Below are 25,744 nucleotides of genomic sequence, written 5' to 3'. Positions count from 1 at the left end.
TGTCCATTTTCACGTCGTTGCCATGGCGGGGCTCGCGACGCGGTGGTAAAGGGACGCTCGGCGCGACGATGGAGCTGCCTTGACTGCTCCGCTGGCTCCACGTGCGGGGTAGAAGCGCAGCGGCAACGCGCTGCCGCCGCCGTTCTTGCCGGCGGGCTAGGCTTACTTGCTGGATCGAAGAAGACGATCGGCCGGGCGACGAAGCAGGAGGATGCAGGGGACGACGAACCTTATGAGTCGGCGCCAGGGGTGGTTCTTGACTGTTTGCAATAGCGCATAACAGGCAGGATGCCTGCTATGATATAACATACGGCGTCAAGGCAGAGCGATGCAAAACGGGTGCGTTCGCAGCCTTGGCTTGGCCTTACTCTGTTCAAGGATAGAAATCAACGAAAACCAAGTGCTCGTTTCCCTTATGGTACACAAAATCGGCGCCAACGGCCTGCCACGGTAAACGTGGAATTTCGTGGCTCATTAAAGGCATTTGAGCATTTCTAGGCCTCTGCTTCCGGCATACCGGGCAACGCCGCGCTGCTTTGTCAATGTCACTGCTTATGTTTGGCCAATAGAGTGCAGTTCGCGCGCGTGCCTTCATCTTTTATGATCCATTGTGTGCAGCGCGCAAACAACAAATAATCTCACCATGCATCTTAGGAGCGATGATAAGGCGGTTACTCCGTGGAACCAAATCTTCTTGCGCGTGAAGTTTCTCTCGGAAGGCCCAGTAGGTGCGTAGTTGCGGGATGGCGCCATTTTTGTTGTCTGGCCAATTTGTGCTTGCGTAGTGGTGAAGGTGGAGCATTATTGGGTACTTTGCCGCATCTTCCCGTACTTGCATCAGGCGCCTGTCTGAAATGAGCTGGTTAGCGATGACATTGACGTGAAAGTATTCGACCTGCTCCTTTAGAACGGATGCATTTGGAAAGCGCGATAACGCGTCAGCAATAAAAAGATCTTTCCCCGGCGTCTACTTGACAACTATCGCCTACTTTTGCAGGTTCAGGCTCATGCGCTGCAGTCAGAGTGGGCACTGATACAAGTTTGTGAAAAAGCGCTTCTAGCGGTTTGTGATCCGATTCCACTACAAACTGTCACTGCCCAAACATAGCTCTGCTGAGTTTCCATTAGAGAACGAGACGAATACGCTAGGTGGTGGCCATTCTGAATTATCACTGTGCCAACTCCGCTATGACTTGCGTCGACTGACAGTGTTATAGGTTGGCCCTTTGTGAAGTACGTGAGAACTGGGGCGGTATTCTCGTAACTGTCCCTTTTGAAAACGTCCCTTTTGCGTCCCTTTCATCGTGACGTACTTCCGGTTAAGGAATGGACGTTGGCTGCATGAAGTAAAGTTGGCAGTAGGTTTGCCGCGATTGCGTTACGTCACTTCCGGTTGTTTGCTTTTAGCCAATCAGGGCGCGCCGAAAGGGACACTTTTGAAAGGGACAAAACTCGAGAATACCGCCCCTGGAGGCTTTCAAAGCGCATCTCGGAGATCCATGAAGCTCTGTTGGTGGTGTTCCTCCCACACCCATGCGACATCCTTTTTCAGAAGCTCTCGTAATGGAGCTGTAACCGGCGATATGTTTGGAACGAACAGGGAGACGAAAGTGACCATACCCTAGAAGGTCTGCAGCTCTTTCTTGTTGCTTGGCGCTTGAACTCGAAGGATGTCGTGCAGCCTGTCCGCATCCAAGGTCAGTCCATCATGTGTCAGAACGTGCCCTAGGTATCTGACAGTGTCCTGCAAAAAGCGGCACTTGTTGTGAGCGATTTAGCTTCACGTTGTGCTGTCGGAATCGCTGCAGGACCTTTTCCAGGTTCCTCTTGGTATGGCCCCACATGTTCTGTGTTCTCGGTCATGTTCCTCTTTCGTACGGCCCCAAACAAGTATGTCGTCTATTAGGACGGCGACACCTTCGAAGCCTTCCATGACCTTGTGCATTGCTCGCTGTTAAACATCCGGAGCAGATGAGATCCCGAAAGGCACGCGTAGAAACCGGTAACGGCCGTAAGGAGTACTCATGGTGCAAATTCCAGAGCTCTCGTCATCGAGCTTTATTTCCCAGAACACTGACGTAGCGTCTAGTGTAGAAAAATACCGAGCACCCACAAGGGAGGGCGCAATATCTTCCAAAGTCGGCATGGGTAGTGTTCCCTCAGTAGAGCTTTGTTTAGTTCTGTAGGGTCCTCGCCAATTCGCGTCTTGTCGTTCTTTTCGACTACCACCATGGGGCTAGACCACTCCGTTGGCTTTGTTACTTCGATCACCTGCGCCTCATCCATGCGGTCGAGTGCTGCTTTTGTTTTTTCCTGTAGCGCTATTGGATCCCTCTTGCCGGTTTAATAACGCCTGTGAGGATGCCTAGGCCGTTGAATACGTCCTCGTAAGGTTTCGCCACTACGTAAAGCTGAGGTTGCTCCACCGCCGCGACTCTGCTCAGTAAACCAAGCTGTTCTGCGACAGAACCACCGAGTGTTACGGAAACGTCGTCTTCGACGACGAAGTTAGTTTCGAGGCTAGCCTCAGTTCCGGCGACAACCAAGCGTACGCGTCGTGTTGCCTTTTTCTGGTGGCGAAAAATACGCGTTCAGCACGACGTCGCAAGTTTCGTCTCTTTTTTGGTTATTTCATGCAGTTTCTTTTTCGCTATCACCGAACAATTGGCGCCCGTTTCAAGTTTGCACAAGACAAGCGTTCCTTCTATTTTCACTATCGCTGACCAGCGATCGCCTTTCCTGGCGTTTCGTGATAACGCTTCAATCCATGGGCCTCCTCGATTTACCAGTCGTGGACGGTCCGCGGGCAGTCTGAAAATTTCGTTCGGACCGGAAGTCCCATAAGAATACATAAAAAATCGAGCGCCGCATCGCGTCTCTGGCAGTCCGCGGACGATCCGGGAGGACGCATAAATGTTCTTGGTCTTCAACTGCTGCAAGCCTGTCTGTGCTTACGCGCGCCGTATCACTCTTCGTTCTACATGCGACAGGGAAGTGATTTGGCCGCACTTTTTGCATGTGCGTCCTTTAGCCGCGCATCTGCAATTGGCCTCGTGCTTTCTGGCACACCTGCCGCAACGCCTCATTTCTCTCTCGGAGACAGCATTGATGTTCTATTTGCCATGCGTGCCTGCTTGAATTGCCTCGCACTGCGCTTTGCCCTGTTTTCGGGTGCGGCATATTTCCGCTGTTCTGGGAAAATTCGCCTTCTCCGAAATAAGCCTTTCCTGAAGCCTTTCCTGAAGCCTGAAGGATAATTCTGCTCTGCAGCATGCGTTCTTCCATTTCGCCAAATTCGCAACTCTTGACCAATACTCTCATTGATTGTAGGGTTTAACGCGCCGACGCAACGCAGGCGATGAGGCGCGCCGTAGTGGAGGGCCTGGATTAATTTTGACCACCTGGGGATCTTTAAAGGGGCCCTAAACAGGGTTTCAAATGTTGAGATTTTACGTGCGCAATCATTGGAGTACTATCCAAAGAACACCCTGTCGCAAAAATGATTTAAAAGCGTCCAGTATTAGCCGAGCTATCGTTCATTAAAAAGGGCCCGCAACAAGGCCTGGCGCATTCCCTCTTTACCCGCTCCTCCAAAGCACTGTGGAAGCGGAGACGCCACCGACCAGGCGTAAGACCTGATCGGTGACACCAAGAGATACAGGGTTGCGTCGAGAAGCGCGCAGCCATTGGCTCCGCTCGGCGGTACGTCATGCTTGTAGCAGACGACGGCCAAGCTCCGCCTACTACCGCTCAGCGGGGTCGGTCGGTGGCCGGCCCGCATCGAACGGCTCCTCGCGCCGGCCGTGCTCGCGTCGGCGGAAACGAGCGCAAACGAGCGTTTTAAGGCAAGATAGGGGGCTTCCTAACTCAACATGCTCGCTAACGACAATAATTGAAGATTGCCACCGACGACTATAGGGACCGGGCAGCTGGATGGGTGGCGCCACCACTCGGCGCTCCCCTCGTCAGTGGAATGAGCCGGTGCATTGGACTACACAGCCTCCCGTTATTTTTGTCGTGTTTGCTTCGGTGCTGTGTATGTTTTGGTGGCGTTGTGAGCAGACATGCGAGATTAAACGAAGTCTAAACAGATGTGTTGGGTTCTTAGATGCAGTAATGACTACGTAAACTTGTCGGACGCGTCTAAAGTTGGGTATCGGCTGCAATGGCATAAGCGCTTTTTGCAGCGATCTGCGCTTGGCTCCACCCGTTCTGACTACGAATAAAACTACTATTATTAGTATTATTTTCTTCTTAAATGCACTCACGGCTACGCAAGCTTATTGGATGCTTGTAAGGTTGGGGAAGGGCTCATTGACACGAGCGCTTTTGCAGCGCTCTGCGCCTGGCTCCGCGCGATCGGAGTAGGAATCAAACTATTAGCAATATTAGAATTCATTTCTACCACTTTAAATTATCTTCACTGGTTTCGATGGCTACGGTTTCCACGCCAGCCTTAGCGCTGGGATACCTCGATACGTGTGCTTTAAATAGAAAGGCACCTGCATACGAGATGGATTACCGTGTAGCCGTAGAAATGTTGCGATAGTTTACACTTTCTGTAACCGTGAGCTTTGTACCTTCGGTTTTGGTGAGCGACACTGTGACAGCATGAAAGCCTGAAAGCCGAAGTGGAAAACCCACGTTTCTGGTGGTCATTTTATCAAGAGCCAAAGTTGTTCACCAACTCAACAGCCCAAGCTAAAAACCATCCCTCCTCCCCTTCCCGTTTTACCCCCTGCGTAGAATAAAGGCTGGCACCGATAGTTAAAAAATGTGGCAGTGTTAACGTCAGCCGGTGTTTTTTAATGCTTAAGTATTCTTTACAGAGTACCTAAAAAATCGTGTAATGCCTGGTGAAGACACCAAAAACGCGCGATTAGTTGCCTCAAATATGGATGCATGAGCCCGAGTCCTCCACCACAGACACATTTCCGACACATTGGAAAAAGTTTAGATTTGGAGAGGGGGCATGGAAGTTCAAAATTAAACAGCAAAATCATCTAATGATTATGATGGTTGAACACAAAGCTTTCTTCGTGAGAAATCGAATGGGAAATGGTCAAAGTCAAAGACGCTGCGACCAAAAGACCAAACTGCGTGCTGGTCACATTCGACGCTTAACAAGTCAAAGTTTAAATCCAGAAGGCAACCAAGGAAACCCATACGAAAGAGCTTTGCGATAAACCATTATCGTCGTTAGACGGAGGTGTGCATGATTTTTTAAGCGTAGGTGGCAGCTTGTAAACCGACCGCAGTATTCAGTTGGGAAGCTGAGTACAGGTTTCGGGCACCCTCCTGTCTTTCGTCCTTCAGTCACGCAGGAATTGGTTTTTGAAAAACCGTTTACCAACTAGCCAGAAACCATTGCAGTTCTTGTAAAGCAATGCTTCTCCACGACAAGCAATAACATTTTACTATCATGCGTACTATCATGCGGTATTTATTCTATCAAGGATTCCCGATGACTGTAGTAAGAGCATTTCTGTGAAATTAAACACGTTTCAGCAGTAGGTAATGAAGATACGGAAGCGTCATCCGTCACAATTTCTGTTTTGAGGTAAATCTTCCAAGACACCCTCCAACTTTGTCTTTCGCTTGTGCACGACGTCGGCGCCGTTTCGTCATCAACTGCCAAAGGCCTTCGCCGCAGCATTCCTAGATCGGTTGCACACACCGGCTTTGTGGGAGCATTTAGCGGGAATATACTCCTCGATTCGCAAAACTGCATGCAGGCATGAAAAAATTGCATGAAGCAATGAACTTTCACTTCCAGCTTGACTTCCAGCTTGGCGCATTGAGCGTCGTTTGCTATTTGTAAACACCGAGTATGGGCGTAAATAACACACATGGCATACCTTGTAAACGTCACATGCACACTCAAGATTTACCGATCTGAAAAATGCACTTGGGGTTACGTTCGCTTTGCAAGCCGCACCGCAGAAAAACGACAGAAAGCCATGCACAACTACGTTGCGCTGACCGCCACCGGCATTCCACTGACGAGCGGTTCGCCACCGGCGGCGCTGTTCGCTGAAACGACGGTGGTGCCATACAACGGCCGCCCGGTCCCTATACGCCTCAAGCTTCGCGATCGCTGCGCCGCCTGCCGCCGCTTCTCCGCGGCGTTGACGGGATTTGCGCTGCGTGGCTGGTAGGGGCTCGCGAGTGTTCGGGTTCTGTTTCGCTTCTTTTCGCCTTTGCGCGCCCTAAAAAAACTTGTTATGGTGACGTCTGTAGGCAAAGAGTTCGTTTAGGTCACTTGAAAAGCAGCTGCGTATTCGAAGAGCACGCGATCGCCTGCAAGAGCTACCCGGGGACGCGGTTCTGCGCACTTCGCCGCCGCTCTTCCAGGCGTCGGCGACGGCAGCAGCATATCACCCATGTCACCTCCAAAACATCGGGCACAAATGAATTGACTCGTTTGACCTGAATTGAATGAATTGACTCGTTTAGACCTGATACTGGCACAATGAGAGGTTGGCTTCATTTTGCAGCGTGGACAACGAATGCGGCTTCGTTTCGAATATATACGTGGCAGATAAATGTGTTTCGGGGATGTGATTACCCAATCCCGGACAATAACTACTGCCTGTTATAAGAATATAAACCATGCGAAATTGTTAAGTAAATTTGCGTCGTTAAATATGTGCCCACACACGCCATATAGGAAGAACCAAGGCAAGTTACTGAACCCACGGGAAAAGAAATGCGGTGCAAGTGCGGAATTAAGAAACAGAAATGTAAAAAAAAACAGTGCAGCTTCTGACATGCTAAAGAGGTTTGTCGAAACTTAAGCTAGGTAGGGTTCACTAGACGAACTATACGCGAAATGCACTGCTTTTTCGCGAGACATCGGTGGGGGGGAGGGCAGGGGGACGCTGTGTACAATTGCGAAGCGGAATCAAGCAATGAACGGTTTAGTAATCCCACACACAAATCCCGTGTTCACTTTCCTTTTGTTTTTCTACTTCAACGAAGAGCTGATCGTACGGCGGACGCATTTTTGGAAGTATACAGGATAGGCTGTTCAATAATTAAGCGATGAAAGGTGTCTCTGGAAGAGTGTGGTATGCGATAAGGCCCTCTGATTTCAGTTTCTGCTTTATTCTGCAGGCTCCCTGTGCCATATGACGATATTTAGAAAAAGTGTTTAGTAGCGGACGTGGATTATATTCTAAGCCCGTCTCCGAGCTGCTCGCAGAGGATAGCAGATGAATGTTTGCGGGCGCTCACCTCACGATCAAGGCACTGAAAGAGCACTATCTACAAACGGAGCGGGGGCAACACCCGGCCCCACAAGAATACACAGGTCCCCATAACGAGGACCTAGACAGGCCCTTCTCGCTTTCGGAGCTCTGGTCAGCAATTGACGATAGTAATAAGAAGAGTGCCCCTGGCAAAGATGCTATTACATACAGACTACTTACAAACATGAGCAGCAGGGCAGCGCAGTCCCTCCTCGAACATATAAATAGGGCTTGGGAGAGCTCGCAGCTCCCCCCAGAATGGACAGAAGCCGAAGTGCGATTCATTCCTAAACCCGGAAAAGCCCCAGCCATAGAGAACATGAGGCCTATCTCGCTAACCTCATGCGTGGGAAAGGTGATGGAGAGGATGGTGCTCCGTCGACTCCAAGTGCACCTTGAAAACACCGATCAACTGCCAAAGACAATGTTTGGATTTAGGAAACAACTATCCACCCAAGATGTGATGCTCCAACTTCACGAGTTAGTCATCAAGCAAGCTACCAGAAACAGCCCCAGGGCAATTCTGGCCCTAGACCTAAAGGGGGCTTTCGACAACGTTACACACGCAAGCATTCTGACGAACCTCAACGGTACGAGATGCGGCACACGCACTTTCGGATATATCAAGAATTTCCTATCCTCCCGTACGGCGCAAATCTCGGTGGGCAACGAGCGATCGGAACCCATCGAACTTGGGGAACGAGGCACCCCTCAGGGAGCAGTCCTGTCGCCACTCCTTTTCAACCTGGCTCTGCTACCCCTCCCACGCCTGTTGGATCAAATTGAAGGGATCGGTCACGCGCTCTACGCTGACGATATTACAATATGGACGAAACAAGCGGGTTCCGATGGTTGGATAGAGGAGACCCTCCAAGCGGCGGCACTGACCGTGCACGAGTACGCGAGGACCTGCGGACTCAGCTGCGCGCCACAGAAATCGGAGCTCCTCGTGGTCCAACCCGGCAAACCCCGCCAACAGCTCCCGCCTGACATCGCTATCCAAATCGAAGGCATCAAGATCACGCCGACGGACAAATGCCGAATCCTCGGGCTTACCCTACAAGATAACGGAAAGGCACACGCTGCCGTCGATAAAATTAAGAGCAGTGCTGAGAAGATCCTTGCGATGCTGCGAAGAGTCACCACCCGGAACAGAGGCCTGAAGGAGGACGACGCCCTCAGGCTAGTACAAGCGTTCATAATATCAAGAATTACATATTCGGCACCGTATCTCAATCTCAACAAGACCCAGAAGACTACACTCGACACCATCATCCGAAAGGCCACTAAGCAGGCCCTCGGCTTACCGATATACTCGTCAACCCAGCGCTTACAAGCCATGGGCGTACATAACACGGTTGATGAGCTCATCGAGGCCCACCTATCCAGCCAGCGTCTCCGCCTGAGCCAGACAATTCCCGGCCGCGCGGTGCTGGACAAGATAGGATGGCGCAAAGAACAGGCGACAATCAAGACCACCATACCAACAGAATGGACTAGGACCTTAAAGACCAAGCCCCTACCCCGGAACATGGCCCCGGGCAAGGACGACGGTAGGAGGCAGGCTCGAGCCAAAGCAGTGTCCCAGCAACTACAACAAGAAAATGGAGTGCTCTACGTAGACGCCTCTCTTGTGAAAGGAAGCAATCGCGCCGCGGTGGTGGTCACCGATGCAGAACGACTCATCAACAGCGCGGCGGTAAAGACTAAGGAGCCCACGACAGCGGAGGAAGTGGCCATAGCCCTGGCGCTCGTTCAACCGGGCGTCGGGGTGGTGGTCACTGACTCAAAGAGAGCCTACAGCGGTTTCAGAAAGGGGGTGATCTCCTCAGAGGCAGCCACAATACTATCGAAAAAGAGGGCACCGGGCCGAGCCATAGAGCTCACATGGGTGCCTGCCCATACAAAGGTAGCCGGCAACGTCATCGCTGACTACCACGCCCGAGCAATGACCCTCCGGGCAGGGCAGGACACGGACACCCCAACTCCGGCACTCACATATAAAGAAATTACGAACGAATACAAAGACGAGCGGCGTACCCTCCCCGAGCCACACCGCACCTTGAGCAGGGAGCAACAGACAATACTCAGGCGCATCCAGGCGGGGTCACTAGCCCACCCCGTCCTGTTGCATACATTTTACCCTGAACACGAGGGGGACCGCTGCCCATTCTGTAAAACAAACAGCGGCACGCTCGCACACATACTGGCGGAGTGCACTAAACTCAAAGCCCCTATACCCCCCAACCCTCCCTCCACCCCCCCTACCCCACTCCACGAGCGATGGGAGACCTTGCGGTCCAGCCCCGCCCTGCCGACCCAGCTCGCGCTGACGGCCAGGGGCCAGGAGCTGCTGGCCCAATACGGTTCCCGCGACCTGGGAACCGCTCCGTCTGGCGTCTGAAAACGCCTCGAGCTCAAATAAAGTTACTACTACTACTACTACTCACGACAAGACGACTCTCTCGTGTGCTGATCCCTGAGTATAATTATGCATTGTCCATCGTACTTTTGTTGAATATTCCCGAAATTAACACAGGCTGGCTTGTAAATGGTGGTGAGCAATATCTGAGGTATAATATTGGCAAACGTAACTGGCGTGCTGTCAGGTATGAGTGCCGGGCGCTGATTATGTAAGCGCACAAAACCGATTTAAATCGTAGTGTACCGCCGTAGCATGAACATCTGAGGAACCGGTGGTTACGTAGACACGGCTAGTAAATTCAGGTCAGTGTAACTACAATCGGCTCCATCATACGCCGGTTCCGCGACACTGGCCTGTGGCACACACCTGGCGCTTATACAGACCGAATATACCACACTAAGATCGCGTCAGAAACATTTACACTCTCCTAAACACACCCCATTTGCGAACAGAGTGACTGCTCGATATAAACATGGATTTCAAACGCCCGCAAACGGTAAATCTCAGTCGTGAACGTGCCGCAAAAGCAGCGGCGGCACTGGGGAGCGGGGCGCGGGCTCCCGCGGCTGCTTTCGAAACGGGCCGCTAGCGGGATTTCAGTGGCGCCCCTACAGGCCGCGCTCGAGGCGTATAGCGGCTCGCTAGCGTTAGCGTTTCGCGGTGACTCGTCCCACCGAGGTTGGTGAAAAGGCTTAGCATCGCCGCAGTTATCCAGACACTGCTTTGCGAGGCCGCGACGACGACGACCCCCCGCGCAATCTTTCACTGCACCATCACCCCCTTTCGCGTACAGTAATACCTCGTTAACTCGAACTCGCATATCTCGAAAAATCGGCTAAGTCAAAATTTTCCGCGGCACCGAACCGTTTCCTATACGTCCCATGTATTTGTTGCCCTTTATTTCAAAGTATGTTTGGGCTAAACTGCGGATATCTCGAAATCTTGACTGAGAGTAGAACGAAAATTTCGCCGCCGCGCACCGTTTCCCAAGATTTGCGTGGTGCTGCCCCACCAAAGTCCCTGAATTTTTTTCTCGTTTAGCCGCGCCTTTTACAAAACCGATGTTTTCCCCGAACTTGAAGTCTCAGCCTAGAGGCATATCAACATCGTCAAGCAACCCTGTGGCATGTTTTGTGACGGTATAAACATTCAGTGCACTAGAACAGTGCACTAGAACAGTACAGTGCACTAGGTACAGTGCACTAGAACACAGAGGTGTGTCGTGCGGGGGAAAACCCAATGAAGAGTGCGGGTCCCTTTTGCGATGAAAAAAATTGCGTGGAGCGCAGGCGAAATAAGGTTGAATGCAGAGGTTGTGAAGATCGGCTCATGCAATGCGTCAAGCAGATAGAGGACTCCTTAGGCACGACTGTGACCGCAAAGCAGACCAGTGTTACGCAGTTTTTTTTCTGCTAAGTAAAATTTCAGTGCCCCAAAGCCCAGTCGGTGGACGCCTCTTGTATGTTTTTTTTTCTGTGTCAAACCTTTCTGAAAAAGCAAGATTGGAAGCTGCTGTTGAAGAGCTTGTAAGCAGTAGGGCAATTTTTCCAAAAAACTCGATATTTCATGGAATTCGCAAAAATTTTCTTATCTCGAAAATTCGCTTATCTCGAAATTTTTCGTGGTTTTTACTACTTCGAGTTAACGAGGTATTACTGTATTTGCAAACTGATTTTCAGCAATAGTCCCGCACTGGCGGGCGGTGACAAGTTTTAGCTTCTGCGGTGTATTCGTTATCGTGCGTACACCGCACAGTGGGCTGTTTGCCGACCGAGCAGGCAGATGCTTGACGCGGTCGCGTGTGTAGCGGCCGTTTGTGCCCCCAGAGATTTTCCGTGTTTTTCAGCGGTATTAATACCTTGTAAACGACAACAAACTCAGCTACGCTCGTGTAACGGATGGCGACGATAAACATTCTTCCGTGCCACCCGTGCAGGACGAATACACCGTGCCGCCGGTGCAGGAGCGCTGCGCACAACCGCGTTTCTCCGAGAGCCGGGAACGCTGACTGGCTACAGCACTTAACGGGGCCCACCAATAGCGCAGCCGTACTGTTGAGAGCTTCATGCGTCACACGAGTGCGTCACAACCGCTCTGTCGCACGTCACAGCGCGCAAGTGTGGCGGCAAGGAAGCGGTAGGTGAGCAAGGAAGAAAGAAAGCATCTTTGTTGCGTGTTTGTGCTGCCCCTGCTTTACGCAGAGGTGTAATATTTGGTATACATTGTCGTGAAGGGGCACTCTAGCGATTGCGCGATTGAAATGGCGACCTTCAGAAACCTATTTAGGGCCCTTTTAACGTGCGCCGAAATCTCGTACACACACGCGTTTTTGCTTTTCGCCTCCATCAGAAAAGCGGCCGCCGCGGTCGGGAATCGAACCCGCGATCTCGTGCTCAGCAGCGCAACGCCTTAGCCACTGAGCCACCGCGGCGGGTACCAATACTCTCAGTTCGGCGAGCCAGTGATTAAAGCTTTCTCCGTCACGCTGGTCGCGTATTCCAAAACGATACTCGTGGTACGCTAGGTTAAGTAACGGCTTGTAAAATGCTTCAAACTTCGTCAGGACTGCTATGTCCGACTTTTCTTCGCCTTCTTCAAACACAAACGTGCTGTAGGTTTTACGAGAATCCTCTCCAGTAATCATGAGAAAGGTGGCGGCCTATACCTCTTTAGACTGCTGGCTCAGCTCGAACTCTTGCTTCCACGTTGTCCAGCTCTGCCAGACGTCCGCGGAGGTATCCAGGGCTCTCGGGGGTGGTGACCGGCGCTGCTTGCTGGTGTGGTGGGTCGGTCATGGCGAAGTTGAAGCGAAGCTGGAAGCCGCCTGGCTTGCTATCTCGTAGCTCCGCTGCTCTCGGCCGCCGCTGCCGCTCTTGCTATCGGCCGTCATCGCTGTTATCGGCCGCCACTACCATCATGTAGCGCGCACGAAAGCTGGTTTGGCAAGCGGTGTTTATTTACAGAGACGGGCGCTTATATATACACGGCCGGATAGGGGGCGTATGACAAGATACACGGAAGCGAGTATGACTGCGCACGGTTACAACTACAGATGACGAAGCTTTAGAACACCTTATGGATGCATCTGAAGTGGTGGGTACTTCACGTCAACTCTGTGTTGCTGCATGCCTCGCCACCGTTACGAGCAGTGGCCGTCTGTCAAAACCCACGGCGTGACCATGTGCTCCCGGAACCAACACCGCCCGATGGTGGGTTTCCATATTCCAGGAAATGCGGGCCAGTGGGGCCTGTCTCGCCTTCAGCTGAGACGCCAGCGACATTAAGGATGTGGGCCCGCCGAAGGAAGGTGAACTGCTTCTCGTGTGACAGCGCATCTCTCACCCGCAACGGAGTGGCTAGGCTAAGTTGCGCTTGTACGAGCTTCATCAAGGCGGAGGATGTTTTTTAGGATTCTCATACTTCGCCTTCGGCATGGTGGGCTCATCGTGGCGTCAAGATAACCAAATAATCTTGCCCTGGAAAGTTAAAATTCACCAAGTTCGAAGCTATGGCCCTTCTTAGCCGCCACAAGACCTTTTTGGCTTTTGGTGCTGCCCGTATTTTCTTGCGAACTTGTGTGTCATCCATTGATTGGCGCTTATCCTTCTTCACTCGATGTTGGTCCCTGGTATAAGCTGCTACGGGAGTGTGATGGACAGGTTCGATGCCTGCTTCCTTCAAAATATCTGTTGTACTTCTGTTGGTATCGTTGAAGCGTGAAACATCATAGTATATAACAAAACATTAGCAGTGGCTTAGCTCGGGGATATACGTAGCGTGAGTTAAGGTTCAGCTGGTTATTCTCAGCTTTCTTGTTTGTCTAGGATTAGCTTGACTATCATGTTTACTGCTGCCTAAATGACGCACACATGGTATACGCATTATGTGACGCATGTATATATATCAAGCGGCTCCGGCGCAGCGTCACCAATCACCCCAGAGCTAAGCTGGTTCTACAGGCGCACGCCGATGTTGCTGCAACGCACGATCAATCGGTTGCACACCCGGCAATACCTCGCATTATCAGCAGGGTGGAAAGTTGGGCGAGTTGGTACGTCGACAAAAACAGCGCGGGAGGACGAAATAACGAGCAAAACTCTATACAGGCCGAGCGCTGACTATTGTGGGAAACCCAAAGTCCTGGCGCGTCGCGACGGGGGCGCGGTTGTCGCTCGTCACGTGACAGGCTCTTCGGGGCCCCGGGTGGGCCGGTTTTGGTGCGCGGAACGGAGGAGTGGTCTTTTGGGTTCGAGCCAGCGACGAAGACAGACGTGAGTACCTGAGATCCGGCTTTCCCCTTCCTTTGTCTGCCCCCTTTGCGCCTGCCTCCTTATCCTAGCCGGACGGCTGGGTCAGGACGAGCGAGGAGTCGACTACATTATTGGTGGAGCGCCAATAAACGCGAGTTTGGCCGTTTAGTTGCGTCTTGTGTGTTCCTTGCTGTTCTCTGCCGCTACGCCGGTCGGCGGTCCGTGTCGGAGTTACGCCGAGCAAGCCTGCGGCCGGAACCCAGGTCCCCACACTATCAACATGATCATCAAGTGAACCGGGCATGATCATCAAGCGGACCCGGCCGCGACATGCCGCGCTTGCGCAGCACTGTGGTGCTGCGACGCACGAGCCATCGGTTCCACACCCGGCCACCCCTCGCATGATCATCAAATCGACCGGGCCGCCACATGCCGCGCTTGTGCAGCACGGCTCTCCAGGAGCCATGCGAAACTGCTCAACCTCGGCCAGTATAGCTCACGCTACAAACGTAGGATGGGAAGGCTCGTGTGGACGTATTGGGCAACTCAGGTCACTTGTGCAAAAACAGACGATAGGATCCGCATAACTATAATCATATTAACTTGCAGCGAAGGTTCTCGAAATTGCACCTCACAATTGTTCTTCAACTTCCCAAGAAGCCCCCTCCGATACCTTCACTTCTACATGATCTTCGGTTGGAGCATTCATTGTGTACAGATTCTCACGAAACTTTCGCTTCTGTCGCCTTCTTGGCCTCAACTTGACTACGCCTTTTAAAGCAAAGCTTCTTACCTCTACCCCCCAAGGGTTCTTTCGCGACCGTTGGTGTCACCAGAAAACTCCAGCAAACAAATAAAAAAATCGCGCCAATCGACCCATGTGAATGTGGTTGGAAAGCAAAGCTCTAAACGGCACCCATAACGATTACCCGTGCGACGTCACCTAAATTCACTCTCAGCGCTCTACAAATAGTAAAACGAGAGAGAAGTGAAAGGCACATAACCACACCATTTAATACTTCAAAGAGATATTCTTGGTAAGGGTAAATCAATGCATGATGCATGAACGGTGTTTGGTTGAGTTGTATTGGTGTAGCACAAGAGTGGAAACTTTTTTTACATAATTAAAGTAAGCTCCAACCCGGTGTTAGAGGATCTGACTTCTCCGTCTCTGCGCCGCGGACGGAGGCGACGAGATTTGCGGCAGAGAAGGAGCAGGAGGAGGAAGAAATACTTCAGTTCAAATTTCTGAACGGCCCAGAGTGCAGCCCTGGGGAGTTATTCCTTCTTCTTTGGGGCCCATATGCAGTCCGCGCGGCCTGTGTTCTGTCCACCCGCTGAAGTTGGGTAGGTAGAGAGGGCCTGGACAGCAGCATCTCCCATTGTTCTTGTTGGGTGGTTGACGGAAAGAGAGGAGGGTGCTCAGGGCTAAAGTCGCACACCCCGATTACGGGGCGCAGTGTTCCTACTTCTGAGCAAAATACACATTCAGCGTCGTAGCGATTCGGATGCATTAAGTGAAGACACATAGGCTATGGGATGGAGCCCGGATTGTATAAGCCGTACGGTAGTTTGTTGTTCTCCGGAAAGGTCGGGGTAAGGCGAAGGTACGGTCTGTCTCAGAAGGCGATGATGCTGGGTTACCTCCCTGAACGTGACAAGAGGGTGACTGTCCTCGTGCAGCTCCATAGCACGGGAGGTAAAAGCGCACGATTGTTGGGTGGACGTATTTGTTGCCCTCCATTGAAGCGTGAGGGGGTGACCAGATGAGCTAGTGGTTTTTTAGCACTCGCAGTGCAGGTCAATACACCCAACCCTACTGGTAATTCCAGTAGGCTTGCTGGGAATCGATGACTACCCTCTGAACCCCTGGTTGAGCGAGAGCCAAGGTGATGGCTGCCTCTTCTGCTGCCGTCATTTCTTGGGTCCTAAGCGAGGTACACGCAAGGAGGTTCGTTCTGGAGGTAGCCACGATGATGGTGTATTGCTGCCCTCGATGTTTGGAGGCTTCTGTGTAGATAACTGCATGATCCCCACTGAGGGTGGTGTTTAGCGCTTGAGCCCGTGCTTTTCGGTGACCGTCGTCATATGAGGGGTTCATATTTCTAAGCAAAGGGAGCATCTTTAGTTTTAGTAGCCAAGAGTCTGGGAGACGTCAAGCGGAGTGACATTCTGGCTGCCCAGCCAATTTGGTGAAGCATGCGGTTACCCATCGCGGTTCTGAGTTGGACCTTCTGGTTAGAAAGGCGGCCTTCTATCAGCTATTCCACCGTGTTGTGGAGCCCCGTGCTAAGCAGCCTGTGTGTGGACGCACTCATGAGAAGACCAATGGCCTGCTCGACCGCCTTTCTAATCAATATATAAAGCATCTCTATGTCTTCCTTGTCGAGAAGACGACAGGGGGTTGACGTAAGTAACTCTCGAGAGGACAAAAGCTTCAATTATTCGAAAGGTACCGGATTCCTTTAGGCCTCGCTTCTTGGTGGCAACTCGCCTGATCATGTGTATGATTGATTAATGCTGTTTTTGAGGTGCTGCAAGGAGACCTCACTCTTGGTGTTAGCCTCGAGATGTAGGCCCAGGATCTTGATGCTGGGCCTTGGAGTGATGGCCTGGCCATCAAGGAGTCTGTATTCCTTGGTTTGACGTAAGGGCGGACGACAAGGAGCTGTGATTGATTACGTGAACACTGGAGGCCACAGGCTTTAGCACATTGGCGTACTAGAAGTGAGATGCCATGCATTGGTGTGAGCTTCCTTTAATTTTTGTAACTCTTAGCACATCAGCAAGGTGCGGAGAGGGCCGCTAGTCGGGCGTGAGTGGTCGCGTGACGCTTTCACGTGGCATTCAGCGAGAACGTAGGGGGTAAACTCGCAGATGTGCTTGGTGAGTACACCACCTGTCTTCCGAGTCTTCGCGTGGGCTCGTAGCTAAATCAGTAAGACAACGGGCTCTCGCTTTGTTAGTCCATTAGTTCCAGGTTCGATTCCCAGCGGCGCGAGCAAATTCTTTTATTTGTTTGCTGGAGTTTTCTGGTGACACCAACGGTCGCGAAAGAACCTCTGGGGGGTAGAGGTAAAAAGCTTTGCTTTAAAAAAAACGTATTTTCAAAGGTGGCAACATACCTTTTAAGCACAACTATAAAAACACTAGCTCGGTTGTGAAAGAGCCGAATTATTCTTCGAATGAGAGGAACTGTAATTAAGAAGTTTTTTCTTTGAAAGTATTAAGACGTCGAAGATTCATTGCACGTTCGGTTACGAGGGGTATTTTGTCTTCAGTTACTGCTTATCAAGCATAGGTTATTGGCCAAAGGACCTTTGGCCAATATGTGGCTCACAGATGTGGCTGAAGATGTGGCTCACAGCAAAGTGAGCGCATAGGCTATGAAGCGCTCAAAGTCAGTGATTGCTTTTTATAAAGGCAAATTTAGAAGGGCTTGAGTGCATTGAATGCCTTGCTAATTAGGTTCACAGCGATTGCAAGTTTTAGCTAAAATGCAAAACCAGTCCAGAAATCTTACCTTGGAGTTCCGACAAACAAATAAAAAAACTTGCCAACAAAATTACGGCGCATCGCTTTCGCTCAAAAGAGCATTCTTAGGGAAGCTAAGGATTTCCATGAATTTAGACGAAATTATATATAAAGTAGGAGACGTGTCAGCTGCATTTTCCATGATTTTTTGTAACGCATCATATCCAGCAAACCAATAGATCCTGTTTTCAATAAACACTAAAACTATTTTTTTATTAATCATTCATATGTGAAACTTCACCACTTACAGGGCCGAAAAAACCACACATGTTAAACTACGCAGGTTGCTGTTGCAAATAATTACACAGTACCCCTTGTTCAGCGGCAGTTTTTATAACAGTGACACAAACCTTACACAATCGTAAAATTCAGGGCCCCATTTACCATGAGTACACTTTTCCAATAACACTTTTTTTGGCAGGCAAACTTGAGGTACTTGACCGTTTCGAACCCGGCTGTCAAGCTCAAGGTACGGGCCTTGGAAATCCTCAGTGTAAGTGTTTGGGTTTATTCTTTGCATAGTTCAAACTATTTATGCTTTAGGGCATAAAATTGAGATCTGCATGAATGTTAACTATGCCAAAGCATAAGCGACCCTTCCTAACCTTCTATTGATGTTTTAACCATACAAGTGTCGCGCACGTGCCTATTCACCGCCACCAGCTAGTACGCACTGGCAGGGCTTACCGCAGCTGTTTTCACATTGTTAGCGTTTCAGTTTCTGATATCAGGTTCTGCCTTCTCTGTCGCTTTCAGGTGGCCCACGAACCGTTTATAAAAGTCGCTGGTGGTCGGTTAATTTACGGGAGTGAATCACTGACAGCTTTCAAGATGCACGTGTATGACCACAAAAGTAAATACGGGGAGTACGACATCGTATACTTAATTACAGGGTGAGGCCTGGCGCTACACGCTTACATTTTCTCCTTACCACCTGCCCTGTTGCCTGATGGCAGTGTTCCTCTATATTTACAGCCGCGACATGATCCAGTACCTCGGCTATTGGGACTTCAGCTTGGCAGGTAAGTACCAGCACACTTCTTATCGTATTTGTCAATCTCGTATGCTCTTATTTACGTCCACGGTCGAACAAAAGGTATCCAAAATACATACCACGACATTTATCATCCGTGATCCCCATATATTCCTGTGCGGCAATGTTTCTGATTACCTCCTTTTACTCATGGGTATGTCTCCCGAGGCTTTTAAACACAAGTCTAAGGGGTCTATTTTAGTAATAAGTTTTGTGCTCGTATGCCAACTAGATATTCAAAGGAACACTTGGCAGAAAAAAATACCGCGTACCTGGGGCACGTTTCACTGCAGAAATCAGCCTCAAACATAAAAAAACATCCTATGTAAAGGGAGAAGACCTGGCATCTGTAGGTGAAGAATAAGGAGCTTGGCGGGGGCAACCACTCTCAACTGCAACGCCTGACTACGCTCCCTGGCTTTGCTCAGTTTAGTGCACGGACAGTATTTTCGGTTTGCCTTGCGTGTTGCACAGCGCCGTCTCCACCGCCAAGCTGGGATTGTTTGCTGTTGTATGCAAATTTCCCTTGGGGCAGTTTCTGTAAAAAAATGGCTGAGGACCTCGGAAAAACAGAAGAGGACATACGTGCTCACCTTGTGAAATTCAGAGATGAACTGAGAATGAAATGAAGTCATCGAAAGTGTCAATTGAGCGGAGCCCTCAGAAATGAAATCCGTGAAGTGTGAAACGAACAAACACAGAAGTCCAAAAAACTTTACACCATGTTCCCTCGGGGGAACCATGAGTACAATGCGAAGCAGCCATGGAGGGTGGTGTAAGTAGTGTTGATGGATGGCTTTAGAGTAAGTAGACGTGTGGGTAGGGTGGTAGTGTGCACACCTTGTTCACATGGCTGTGAGGAGGAGAATGGAGGAGAGACGCGCATGCGCAGTGGAGGTGTGGACGCCGGCGCAACACCGCTTCTCTGCGCTGACGTTTACGTTCCTCTTCACGTGCACGGAGTTCTTCGCGATGCGCTCGTGCCCTCCTCTGTGCGGCCTTGAGAATGGAAGAGAAACGCGCATACGCAGTGGAGGTGTGCGGCGTTCGGGATGCGCTGCTCGCTGCGGCCGTTTCGCGGCAGTGGATCGTGCCCTCCTCTGTGCGGCCTTCAGAACGGAGGAGAGGCGCGCATGCGCAGTGGAGGTGTGGACGCTGGCGCAACAACGCGGGACAAGGCTCGACCATAAGACGCTTCGCATCTAAAACGGGTCTGCAAATAAGGCAATCAAGGAGTTGAAATGCAGTCTAGACAACGGAACTGCTAAGAGCACTAAGCTGTCGCAAGAAAATGACTTCCTCCGTTCCAAGTGTACAGCCTTGGAGAGTACGTCGCTAGAACTAGAGAAGCACGTGGTAAATATGGAGCAGTACTCGCGCGACACGAACGTGGAGATTCAAGGCATTGCACAGAAGGAGAAAGGAAATGTTTTGGGCATCATTGGAGGGTTATTGAAGAACCAATTGCCGAAGCTGACATTGAGAAATGCCATCGTGTACCTGCCCGACCTCCTGATAAGACAAGCATAATCTGCCGTTTAACTACCGTGCAAAACGACACGCGGCGCTTTACAATGCAAAAAAAGTTACGGCTCACCAACAAAGATGCAGGAATCGATAACAAAGACCTTATATATATGTGTGAACGAGCACCTTTGTCCCACACCGAAAAAAAGTCTTCTCAGCATGGCCATCAAACTAAAACTGGAATATGAGTGAAAGTCTGTGTGGTCCAACAATGGCAAGATTTTCGCGATACGGCCAGAGGGCATGGACGCTGTACACATAAGTCATCAAAACGATCTCGTCAGAATCTCCCAAGGGCGGTCAGAGCCAATTGGACTCACCAAATCTATCGAAACCTCGCAACCATGAATTCGCTTTTCCGCAGAACAAAAACCTAAACAGCACTTCCAAAACACAGTATTGCACATCAATGCACGGTCAGCACAAACAAAGAAGGGTCTATTACTAACTTTCTCGATCAATTTTTAGATGCGACGCATCTGTTTAACTTGCCTTGTCCCTCCATGCATGCATCCGGCGTCCATCCGCACGCCTCTCCTTCATTCTCCTCGCCACGCCAGCTGCGCGGTAACGCCGCTGTCACCACAGCGCCATCTTGCGTTAGCGCTCGCTCCCCTTGCATGCAAGCTATGCGTCAGCGCGCGTTAGCGTTCGGTTAACACATGCGCATGCGCTACTCTATCTCATTACCCTCATCGTTAACGCGCGGTACATATAAACGCGGTAACTGTGCCGCTCCGCTCAGTCGCTCCACCACCGCCGCTCCGATGACATCCGATGACCGCCGATGATTTGAATGGAGACTAACAGGTCTGCTACCGCAATGGTCGGCGCAACCGTAACAAGCACCGCCCAGATGCGTCGCATCACCCCACGGTTTCCCCCCGCGGAAAGATGTGGTGAATTTTTTCTTTAACTTCGACATAATAATGCTGACAGAAACGGAGTACCATTACAATTACAATATGCTCGATATTAATGGCTACAATAGTTTCTATATAAATCGCCCAGAAGAAAAGGGAGGCGGTGTCACTATTTACGCTAATCTAGGCCGAAAATGTGAGCTGGTTTAATGCTTACAGCGCGAACAATTAGACGAAGTACGTAAGAGATTGGCTACACGGAGCGCCCTTGTTCGTGTAGCCTCTCTTTTTCGTCCTTCGTTTAATTGTTCGTGCAGTAAGCATTCATTCAATGGAGTAACAACTCGCCCAGACGCTCAAGTGAACGTATCCCAGAATTTTGGAAAACTACATGGGATTACGTAATTTTAGCAATACGGAATAAGCAGGATGTAGCTGCAGTTGGTCCGAAACGGTAATGTTTCCCACTTTCTTACTTTTTTCGAGCGGTTTCTAGAATATGTTTCCCCGAACGAGCTTCACCTTGTTTGCGGAGGGGACTACAACACTAACAATGGTGAATATAACTCCACCGTTGGAAATTTCATTACGATGCTTGAATCCTCTGGTTTTAGAAATGTCATAGAAACTGCAACTACACAACCGCTTTTGGTATCTTCTAATCTTTGTTTATGCATTACTAATGTTGACACTGTCCTTTCGGATGCTGGTACAATAACGTCAGACATAAGCGTCCACCACCATGTTTTTATTTTTTTTTATTCGGGAGGGAGGCGCCGTAATAGTTAATGTCAGAGCATTTGCGTACAGCACCTAACTGAAGAAGCGTTGGATTCTTTTAATAAGTAAACAGGTCTACAGGACTGGTCTTCCACGCTTGTACGACTGTACGACTGGTACACGCGATTCGCATGTGACTGATCGTTACGATTGATCGTTAGGACTTGTTTTGGCGTTGTTCGCTGGTCGAAGGAGGCTTACGACGTCTGACTGGCAAGCCAGATGTAGTTGTGACATCGTTGCGATCGTCGTGAGGCCAAAGCCAATGAGAGCCCGCTGAGCCCCAACCGCCCGCAACCGCCATGCGTTGCTCAGGTCGGCTTGGGTGTTGCGAACTTTAGGCTTAGCATCCTAGCGGATATTTGATCGCCGCTATCTGTGTACTGCGAATGACCATCCGTAACAAAACTTTTCACCGCACTCTCATCCCCTTTCTCGCATGTGGAACTTTATTTAAGCTATAACTGCCGTTTGAGCGATCGGTGACCAACACATTTGCGTAGCCTGGTTCGATGCTTCCGCGCAGGTATTGCCATCTCTCAGCCGCTCGGCGCACCGCGCGCAGCGGCGACCGGTCAGCGTAGGCTTGCATCGCGGCAGATATCTCATCGCCGCTTTTAAAATAAGCCCTTACAACAATCCCTAGCACAATTTTTCACCACACTAAGAACTACTTTCTCGCATGTGGAACTTCTTTTTAGCGATCAGATTGATTCATAAGAGCAGCGACAAGCGCGGTTGCTACCGTGGCCTGCAATAGTTCGAGCCGCTGAGTTTACCAAGCTGGCAGGCGCAGCCGGTGTGTGCGCGCACTGTTTCTGAAGGCAGAAAACGCTTCACGATTGCCTGCTTTATCTGTTTCTTGCGAACAAAGGCGCGGTATCTACAAATTCAGCTCAGCGATTGTCGTAGTTGACCATGGAGCAAAAACAGTGGGCGGAGCGACGCCGACGACGCATCGCATGCGCGCATCGGGCCATGTGTATGAAATTCACGCGTACGGCTATTCGTGGCGACAGTCGTAATGATCAGTCGCATGCGAATAGCGTGTACCAATCGTACATGTATCCAGCGCTTAAGCCTTAAAACCGCAGCGCGCGCAACACTTGCTCCTCGGCAGTTATGAAGCGAAAGCGCTTCAAAGTCGTCGCAAAGGCGGTAGGGTGTCAGATGGCTGCACAGCCAATGCACAGTACTTTTGAGAGACACGAAAAATGGCTTGAAATTCCTCCTCCGCTAAAGTAAAAACTCCGTCGGCCTAGATATATGCCTGCTTCGGCGACCGTGAACAATAATCCACGCCGCAGCAGCCGCCAAAACGAGCGTCACGTGTTCAACTCGGCCGCGCAATATCTCTCCCGAGTTTCTTCCGAGTTCTCGTGTCAATCACACACACCCACCCCATTCGTGGGTGCGGCGTAGCGTCCGAAGCACCACCCAACTATGGCTGCCATGCATGGCGTCCACATCGCCGATGGGGTAGCGTCGCAGCCACGATGTCGCTTGCATTAGATGCTGCGGTAGCAAAGCATAGCAGAAAACAATGAACGAATGACGGCCCCAGGCCACCGTCAGTCAAATGCTGCCACAGTCACAAGCGGGCGGGGTGGGGGGGGGGGGGGGGTGGAAGGGTTCGGTCCGAGCGAAGTGCTCGGTCTAGTCCGGATAATAGGAGCGGCCAAGACGACAAGATTTTCCCACGGCAGCCGTATTCATACACAGCAAAAACACAATCGACGACTGATGACACACCGTCAACGTCTAAAACGCACTCGTAAAATGGTGAAACACACTCATGACACGCTGAATAGGGGCGATGTGTGATACTACGCCCGCCGTCCGCTCGTAAACAGAGCCGGTCAGTCTGAGTCGGGAGAAGGGTGCGTTCCTTTCGCTAGAGTGAACTTCCTCGCTTACTTGTTTTGGGCTTGCGCTGAGCTACACTGAGCAAACAGATTTCGGTGGAACAACAGAACACCGAGAAAATTTGAGCCACCCCGCGCCGCTTTACGGGGCGGAGTTTTAAAAGAAGGCTGGGGCCAGGCCGGAGTTTTAAAAGGAATAGCTGGGTTATGTACTTTGCGTAACGGAGTGCATATTGCAACTTCATTCTAGACGGCGCTTCACGCGGATGTTCGTACAAGCTGTGCGTTTTCAACGTGACCGGCCTCAACTGGGCGCGCTGATAATGCTAAGCGTGGTCCGCGCGATTGCGCCGGCATCGCTTGAGGTTTATCGGATGCTGCACTATCACTACTTTGTTAACTCGAGCAGCTGGAAACTCGGGACCGAGCTATCTCGGGCCTTCTGGAATGGCATCCCAGCTGCTTTGCTCTGGGCCGATCTCTGCATGTCGACAGTGTCATGCTTACTGGTATCAACACTACCCAAGCAGAAGCAGCCATCGCTCTTGCAATTGCCCACACCTCAGCCGCCAAATCATTACTTACTCTCAAGCAGCATGCCGAAGCTACCTACGCGGAAGAATATCAAGACCAGTTGCAAGGATCCATCTCCAGCGACCCCCTCAACGCAAGATACGTCTGGTTTGAGCCCCTGCCCACTCGTCTCTTCGCGGGAGTGTCATAGGCCCACACGACAGCCCGAGAATTAGCCTACCGGGCACCGCGAGACGACTGGCTTCAAGCGACTCATCCCCTAGTAACATACCAAGGTATCACACAGCAGTACAAGCTCAGTAAGCAAGAGTATCCTCCTGCCCACCCGTCACTCACCAAGGAACAGGAGAATCAACTCAGGCTTTTGCACACAAGCACGTTCCCACACCTACCTATCTAAACTTTACGCCATCAACCCCACTATCTACAGACGCACGATAAAGATCCCCAAGTGGTCAAACTTATTCCGGAGCCCTCCACTACGGCGCGCCTCATCGCCTGCGTTGCGTTGGCGCGTTAAACCCCACAATCAATCAATCAACCCACTATCTACAGCGCCACCTGCTCACACTGCGGTGAGATCTGTACCCTGTACCACATGGTGTAGGCCTGCCAGAAAAACCCGAATGTCCGCCAAATCCCCAGCCCTTCCCATGAGCAGTGGGAGAGAGAACTGGCTAGCTCCAGCAGCGAAACTCAGCTTCGGCTGGTGGAACGTGCGGAGAAGGCAGCAAGCTCCAACTGGATCCTGAAATGAGGAATACGACCACGTGCTCCCCACCGTTTTTTTCGCAAAATAAAGTTTACTCTCTCTCCCTCTCTCTCCAACAAATGAGGACGTTCGGAGGCAAGCAAGAGTCTTCAACATCGAAACATTGACTCAGCTGGTATTACCTTTGCCCCACTTTAATGCCGCTATTGAGAAAAATTTTCGCACATGGTCGACGTGAAAACAAAAAAGAACAATGGGTAGTAGTAGTAGTAGTAGTAGTAGTAGTACTAGTAGTAGTAGAAGTAGTAGTAGTAGTAAACTTTATTGGAGCCCGAAAAAACGGCGGCACCTCTAAGTGCCTGAAGGGGCGGTTCCCTGTTCACGGGACCCGTATGTGGCCAGCAGCTCCTCGCACCTGGCCGCTAGCACAAGTTGAGTCTGCAGGGCGGGGCTGGCCAGCAAGGTCTCCCATCACTCGTGGAGTGGGGGTGGGGGGTTGGGCAACACCCTCTGGACTAGCTAAGGCCTCTCCACATCCTCCTCTCCTTCGTAGCTACGTCATCACACTACGACGGACCGGCTGTCGGCGCTTTCGAGGAGCGGCCGTCGTGCCCGCACCCGCTCCAACGAATCTCTGTGACCTTGGCGCTTGTGCGCATGCGCGGTTAGGTACAAGCCGAAGTATCGAATTTAGGAATATATTTTGACATTTTTGTCACTTTTTTTACAGCAAAAAGAAAAATATTATTTTGTAAAAATTTATGCTTTTTGTTGAACAGCGTGTTTTTTAAGGTATATTGCTTTTTGTACGTGATTTTGTTTTCCACTTCTCATCTTCCTACCCAGTGCTCGCCTGGAAAATGCGTTCGCACCGCAATAAACATCAGTTGTTCCTTCGTTTTTTGAAATCGCGTGCGGTCGCACGTTTTCACCGTTCTCTGTGTCTTTTTCGTGCAGCGTGAGTCGCAAAA

General features: G+C 50.8%; 1 protein-coding gene across 1 annotated transcript in view; it reads left to right on the top strand.

Moving 5' to 3' along the window:
- The window catches only part of LOC144176045 (venom metalloproteinase antarease-like TtrivMP_A), a 258,958-nt gene that overhangs the window by 89,775 nt on the left and 143,439 nt on the right, over positions 1-25,744 (top strand). The window contains exons 7-9 of the mRNA XM_077705165.1: positions 17,881-17,952; positions 18,216-18,352; positions 18,435-18,481. Of these exons, the coding sequence (XP_077561291.1) occupies positions 17,881-17,952; positions 18,216-18,352; positions 18,435-18,481 (256 nt within the window). The remainder of the gene's footprint in view (positions 1-17,880; positions 17,953-18,215; positions 18,353-18,434; positions 18,482-25,744) is intronic.

Source organism: Haemaphysalis longicornis, unplaced genomic scaffold (assembly GCF_048455015.1).
Source record: "Haemaphysalis longicornis isolate Haplotype H1 unplaced genomic scaffold, Haemaphysalis longicornis Haplotype H1 scaffold_3, whole genome shotgun sequence".
In the NCBI taxonomy this organism is placed as follows: Eukaryota; Metazoa; Arthropoda; class Arachnida; order Ixodida; family Ixodidae; genus Haemaphysalis; species Haemaphysalis longicornis.
Note: the sequence above shows the minus strand (reverse complement) of the source record. Positions and strands in the feature narration are given on the sequence as shown.